Source organism: Colletes latitarsis, chromosome 3 (genome assembly GCF_051014445.1).
Source record: "Colletes latitarsis isolate SP2378_abdomen chromosome 3, iyColLati1, whole genome shotgun sequence".
Taxonomy (NCBI): domain Eukaryota; kingdom Metazoa; phylum Arthropoda; class Insecta; order Hymenoptera; family Colletidae; genus Colletes; species Colletes latitarsis.
The window spans coordinates 42,429,209-42,436,361 of record NC_135136.1 but is presented as its reverse complement, the minus strand read 5'-3'; the positions used below and the strand labels follow the sequence as shown (position 1 = coordinate 42,436,361).

Genomic DNA, 7,153 nt, shown 5'->3' with positions numbered 1-7,153 from the left:
TAAATTTAGCGATTTCGAGATCAATACTGTAGAATCTCGATTGACCGGATTCGTCGGGACCGGGACAGCTCGGACAAATATCTTTTTATAGTATAACGTATCCGTCGATATACTTCTGCCTAATCGTGGAGGATATCGCGGAATTCTATCGATAGATTTTTCACGAAGCTGTTTCCTCCACCTTCGATGCCCTTATTAGACTATGGCAGGAATAATGCATGGACCGTTTCCTTTTATTCGCGATCCTGCGACCATTAAACTGAAATATCGGACAGCATTTTCGGGCGATGTGTGTCAGTGCACACCGTGCGGCGCGATCGCTCGCGTACAGAGCACGTAAATGCAGGTCGCGATGCACTTGGAGGTCCTTTAGGAGCCATTATCGTGAATGCATTCACCTCCGGTGGCCGGTTCAATTCCCTAATACGGTGAGCGTTGGCTGCGTTCGCCAGATAACGAGAGATCGCTGCCTTTCGACCGGCCTCAAGCATCGACGGTGCTTTAAACTTTGACCTATTGGCGTGTGCAAAGACGGGATCAGGTTCGGTACACACTTATGAATTTCAATGGATTCGCCGCTCAACCATTCACTAGCTTCGTTACTATCGAGTGCTTGAAACGTTATACATCGCAGAACGTTTACCGAACCGAAGATATCGCGTGCGCCATTTCCTCCGGTAAATAACGAATTTTTATTCGCGAAGAATACCCGAGTTAATTCCCGAAGAAATAAATCCCGGAATGGTCGGCAAGTTTCCTTTCGACAACGCGTAAAAATAAAAATAACTCTTGCAAGTCGGTTTACGGCTTAATATCCCGCGAGAGGGGACGCAGATGGCGGAATCGATGATCGACCAGAGTTCTCGAAGCAACGGGAAACTTGTTTCTATAATTGCGTTACGGGAAGTTACGTCGGAATCGTAGGCGGTCGGTTAAAAATTTGATAAGGGACTGCGGGAGCATCTGTTCCTGGTTCGCGAGATCTCCACATTCCTGTATTTACTTTGGCCAACTCTATGCATGGCTAACTAACGCGCTTTAAATTTACAGAATAGAGTTACCAGGAAACGACGTTACCTTCTGTACGACGAAAGTTGAACGCGTCCCGGAGTTTAACATTTTTAATACAAAGAAAAAATTACCGTATTTCGCGAATTTCGTTTCGAGGTAATTATTCAGCTCGAAACTCCAAACTTAACGATGGAAATTTCAATTTTCCATAGAAACTCGTTTCTTGATCCCTTTTATCACCGTGCTTATCGCGTGGCATTATTCCATTTACGAAACAATCTGAACCGTTTCGTAACGATGATTGTGCAACAGATCGCGTAACCCGCGCGTTTGGAAACAATTAAATATTTTCTATATCGAGAGCGATCGCGTTCGAATCTGTGCGCTGGTTCCCGTTACTCCCGTCCTCTTACGTTTCCTGCTCGTTCTTTTTACCAAATACCTTATTAAAAAAAAGTTTATTGAAAGCGTCAATCTCCCCGGTAGCGGCCTCGCCTAGCGAGATGAAAAGCTGGATAAAAAGCGAACAGGAGCGAAACCAAAAAGAAGATTAAGAAGGATCGTAGCATGAGTAGCGAAAGTGGCCTGATCGAGCAAAGAACAGCGGCGAGATAAAGGGAGTAGCGTGTAGGAGGGCAAGAAAATATAGATTCACGAGGACGGAGCGAGACCATGATAGAGACGAGGAAGACGAACGGATATGCGGATCGATCCGAAAGACCATTCCGTGGGTGTTCAAGCTTCGTCTCTCTCCTACCGATGGTTCTGGTCGAGGATCAAGCAAGATAACAATCCCTACGTCTACGTAACTCGGTTTCGATAGGAAATTGCGATCTATGCATGCATTAGAATACTTTGGTTCCCTGTAACGGATGGCTTCGCGATTCTACCAATAGATGATAGAGCTCGCTGATTAGGGGTGCCATTTATCTCGTCATTTCCCCTGGAGAGTGCCGTCAATTTCACGGACAATCACTCGTGATCGTAGCGTGGAAGCTTGTGCGTAAATGTCAAAGTTCACCCCGTGGGGTAAAGTCGGGCAACTCTGTGATAAATTTACATTTCGTTTGTGAAATCCTAATATCAAACTGCTAGGGGGACAAGTAATCGATGTAACGTAGGGTCAGACCTTTATGCGAACGGTAAATATAAAAAAAAATATGCTTGCATAAAAGAAAACACAGTTGCATTTTCAATGAGTGAATAAAAGTTTTTGATCGTCCCTTCGTAAGAATCTAGGGAAGGATCTAGCGTGGTAGATGCTAGCAACTTTATAAACGATCGATAAATCTATTAATACGTCGCGTTTAGTTTGCTACGGATGATATTATATCATGAATTTGCGATTAAGGGATGCAATCGGTGACACGAAACTTATTTATGCTATTCCAGAAGCATGGAAGGTGAAAGGCTTTCGATTAGTAATTAGCGTTGCTTCGCGCGTCGATACCTTGCAGTACCTGAGGCTCTTTTGACCTTATACCATCATGATCCGGAGATCACAAGCATGTAATCTATCCCTTGACCGCTCCACACCGAGAGGTTTAGACCTACAATTACCAGCCATCTCAACCTTCTCCGTATAATCGTAAAAGGGCACTTACATAACACCATCGTGATTTAAATGACCTGTTGATATCAACTATTATTGCATGTAAGCACATCTTCTCTTGGATCTTTTTCTCTGATCTGATTGTTCTGGCAACTCATCCAGAGAAAATGCAAGCATAGAATTAGGAATGCCCTATTGCTAGTATGGAAGTCAATCTGTTAATCAGACACTTCTTTCAAAAAAATACTAGTATAATGGGGGAAAAGTACATAAAATACTACAAGACTTGAAATTTAGTTCAAGGATTTGAAACTATAAAATCCAGTCATCACTTTGCATACCGTGTTCTGAAAAATTACATGCTTAGATATCTGTTTCTTTATTGGTTTTATTTCAACAAAAGTAATTAATTGTACGAGGAATACAACACACTTTATTTGTCCTTATAGTTTCCTTTTATCCAAATGGTAACACCAATATACAGATTTATAAACCTTTTATGTAATGTAGCTATAGTTTATGATCGACAATAATAATACAACTACCAGAAATGTATAAATGCTTAACAAGTTGCAATCAGACCTACCAATCATGCCACCCCATGCAAACACAGTTTCTGAGTTGACGAGAACATATTAATAATAAATTGATGATTCCTGAAGAAAGTGTTTCTAAAAAATTATTACATTCCCTTATAACATGGAATTTACTTCTTAACTTCTGTGTCTATCATAATCTTTCATTCTATTTCATAAAAAGACCAATAAGAATTCTGCTTAATGATTGGAAAGAAACTTATGTTAGGGATGCAATGAGAAAATCAAATGATCTAGCAATTAGTATCAGAGATGTAAAGAAATATATTAGCAGAGAGATTCTGCTTATAGATCTATTTAAAATATATAAATAATTTGCTTCTGTGCAACAAGACACCATAACAGGGCTATAAAATATATTAACAAAACGACATTTCATAGTAAATAGGAGTTGATTTGATTATTTCAGGCTGATTAAATATCCGGTACTGAAATTTCGGGATTTGTAAACATTTATTGCGTGACATTATATTACTATCAGTAGGATGAAGTAACGATTGTTATAAACAAACTTACGAGCTACACGTTACGTAGGAAATACAGTTGACTTTGTGATATCGTAACTTCGCGATTAGTTGATTGAGAATAATCGCTGTGATGTAAGTTACTTCAGCCTAATAATGATCATTAGGTGCGATAACAATGAATCGTAACAATGCGTATTTCAACGCTTTATTTGATCTGAACGCAGATCGATGGTGTTTCCGATTTAAACAAAAAATGAACATCAAAACGAACGATATGATTCTTCAGACTCTTACAATAATTATTTACATCGCACTGTATTCATGATCCGTACCAAATTTCGTTTTTTATCTATTGAAATTTACAAACAATAAAGAGCTTACCAATCATATTTTAATTAGTCTGTTGTGCCTCGTTGAATTCTATTCGCCGTTTAGTATTCTTAGAAGGTAGCTTTCGAGTACAGCAATGTGGAAGTCACGGGAATTCTTTCAAAATTGAATCGATCATCTTGTTAATCACTTTTCGTCTGCACTACCGATCTCACACTAACAATTATTATTAGAAAACGTACGACGAAGACGAAAGTTTCTGGACACTTGATTCTTTTCAAACGCTGTTTCGTCACAGCCGGACATCGATTGCGCGTTCACGCGCCAAATTTAGTAAGGACCGATCTGATTGGTTCCAAACTGCAGTTGGTAACAAACAGACCAATCAGGGAGCCCCGTATACCCGCCATATTTAGCGAGTCTACGTAGCGGACCTTCCTCCATATTCAAGTAATTCGTGCGGCTACGTGTAAATCTTTATGCTTAAAAGAATTAGAAAATATTGTTCTAAAAAGAAGTATTTGATTATAAACGTTAGATTTTTACGTTCAAGTGCGGGCTGAACTTTGATAATTAAATATTATTCGTCTTCGTCGAAACGTGTGTCTTTTGTGCTCGACGTCCGATGTTAAACGGAAATCCCTCTAAAAATTTGAAAATGTAAGTAATTTCGCAATTGTTCTCAAACGTTCGAGTATCTAAGATTCGGGAAATAAATCTTTCGCAAGAAAGTACACGTGAATTTAATTGCCGTGTTCGCATCCGTTCAGATTTGTCATTCGAAATGACTTTTTACGCGGCAATTTTCGAAAAGAACGTACAAGAAGAATTTGGGCATAACAAGTAAATGTTTCAGGAGGATTTTTATTCGACGAGAGCTCGAAAGAACGTTCGTCGAATTTCACGTGCATAGGGGAGTGAAATTGCAGATGACGGAGGAATCGTGCGAAGAACGGCGGTGACATCTAAGGTACGTGTAATTATATAGTCCTACTCGATTATTTGAGTATCTTTTCTACTTGACACTTTCTATCAGATTTCTCGTCTTAAATGACCACTGATATTGAAGCTCACGAATAACGGCTTACATGCTAAGGTCAATATCACCGGTAATAAAGAAACGTGCATTCTCGTCGATAAACTCTAATACTTTATCTGTCATTCCTCTTCTTTTATTATTTTTTTTTTACAAGCGATTCGTATACAAGACGCTGTCGATCTCCAAGGAATCACTGATTCACTTCTCGATTATATCACTACTATTTACAAAAAGACCCGATCGAATAGGCGAAATGTGTCCGTAGAAGAAGGAACGATACGGCGAATATTTAATTAGAATACTCTTTGATGAACACAGGAATGTTTAATTCCGCTTCTTTTACTCTCCGTCGAGCGAACTCAATTACGCCAATTAATCACGGTTCGCGTGCCCGATACGTTCTCTCATTTTCACGCGTATCTTCGTACACGAGCATGAGAACCCTATGTCTAGGATGAACAAACTGGCCCAAACGTGCAATTTGTTATTGCTTTAATTTCTAACATATGCTATACCTAAACGTTGTGCTCCTGTAAAAATCCTACGGCTACAGATAGTTTATAATGAGTGACGCGGCGACGTTAGAACGAATTCTTTCAGGAAACTGTCTCCTTACTTTGTCAAACGTTTGATTAAGAAAACGAGGGGAAAAAGAAAGCAAGTCGAAGTTTAATTGCGATCGTAACAATCGAATAGTTTTAAACGTGTATAACAAACGGTGGCAGTTATTATTAAGTTCTGCAAATATTAAAGACCATCGACATTCGTCCCTTGATTATTCTAACATTGACGTACCCAAAGGTCTATGTGACCGATACAAAAAAATGTACCATTGTCGTATAATAATATCGTTTAAAATTTTTGCGTCATTCGTCCACGTAACACATCGAACAATGTCCTAAGTTGTCGTTTCTTTTTTGCGTTTGAATGGTCGAACGGAGATTAAGAAATTTATCTCTTTCTTGTTCGTTTCCACTAAGGTTGTCGATATGAAATCAACCGGTAGATTCAATGCCGGACATCAGCCTCGTCTGCCGCTTGATTCTCGAGGGTGCAGGGTCTCAAAAACTCTTGACCTCTTTCGTGGAGCCATTTGTTCGCCACTGAAAAATAACGCGTGCCGATAGAATCGTACGGTTCCCTATAATCAGATTATTTTAATTGCCTCACGCACCCCACTTGGTTCCAGTGAGCACTGGACAAGCCGCGTGTCTGGTCTTGAAATCCCCTTCTCCGTTAGGTTTCAGGTTGTACCAAAACGCGGCACTGCCTTTCTTGGGGCACAATGAAATATTAATGGCCGTGAAGACGGTGCCCCCGCCTTGTTCCACGTCACTCATCTGGAAAAAGGTGGAGTAGAGTTTCGTAGAATCAAACAAACGTTTAGAAAATAGACGTAGACTTACGTAATACAGAACCGTAGCAATGCGGTTTCCAGTCCCTAAACTCTTGAACGCGTTCGTTTCCTCTTTCTAAATCGCAACAAATTGGGATCAATCTTAATTTAAAAACTGTTCGTTGCAGCAGTTTATTAATGTAGCTATAATGATCGTTTCGACTAACCCTCGCGAAGTCGAAGTGTGGCTCGTAATGGCCGCCGATACCGTAATTGACTACTTGCAATTCTTCGGCGGTGTCGACGGTCATGCCAGTCATTAGTTCAACGCGTCTGCTTACCGCCTCCACGTGCTTGTGCTCGTGCTCTTGTAGCCATGCACTTTTACTAATTCTATAATTCGCTATCTCTAAGGCACCAGTTTTGTAATTCTGTACTGTGGCGCGTTTGAACTGCAACACGAAACAACAATAAACCTCGCAATTAACCGTGCGTGTTGCAAAGTTATTTAAAATCGCAAACGAGAGTTCCGTTACCCTGGGTTGCGCCAATCTTTTGATCGTCTCGATTTCTTCGTCGTATATCACATTATGATAAATGACTATCCTCGGGTCCAGATACGCCTCCTCCTCCTTGAACGGGCCGAGTTTTAGGAACGGATTTCCGTGATCCACGTAGCGGCATTTTAGATCTTTTTTCATTTTCTGCGTGATCGAGACCTCGCCACGGCACAGCATCTCGTATCGTTCCGTTTCCGTCATTTCCTTCCAGGGCTTCACCTTTTCCTCCGTCACGGTAAAGTGCTAAAAACCACGAGTTAGT

The 7,153-nt window shown here is 40.4% G+C and overlaps 1 protein-coding gene across 3 annotated transcripts in view; it reads right to left on the bottom strand.

The window, feature by feature from the left end:
* Window positions 1–5,642: 5,642 nt before the first annotated feature.
* Window positions 5,643–7,153, bottom strand: part of LOC143340581 (prolyl 4-hydroxylase subunit alpha-1-like) — a 159,173-nt gene continuing 157,662 nt past the window's right edge. For all 3 annotated transcript variants that reach the window (XM_076762735.1, XM_076762736.1, XM_076762737.1), the window contains 5 exons: window positions 6,868–7,134; window positions 6,559–6,783; window positions 6,402–6,467; window positions 6,170–6,335; window positions 5,643–6,098 (listed from right to left, as the gene is read on the bottom strand). In XM_076762735.1, coding sequence (XP_076618850.1) covers window positions 6,004–6,098; window positions 6,170–6,335; window positions 6,402–6,467; window positions 6,559–6,783; window positions 6,868–7,134 — 819 coding nt within the window. In that variant the 3' untranslated portion in view covers window positions 5,643–6,003. The remainder of the gene's footprint in view (window positions 6,099–6,169; window positions 6,336–6,401; window positions 6,468–6,558; window positions 6,784–6,867; window positions 7,135–7,153) is intronic.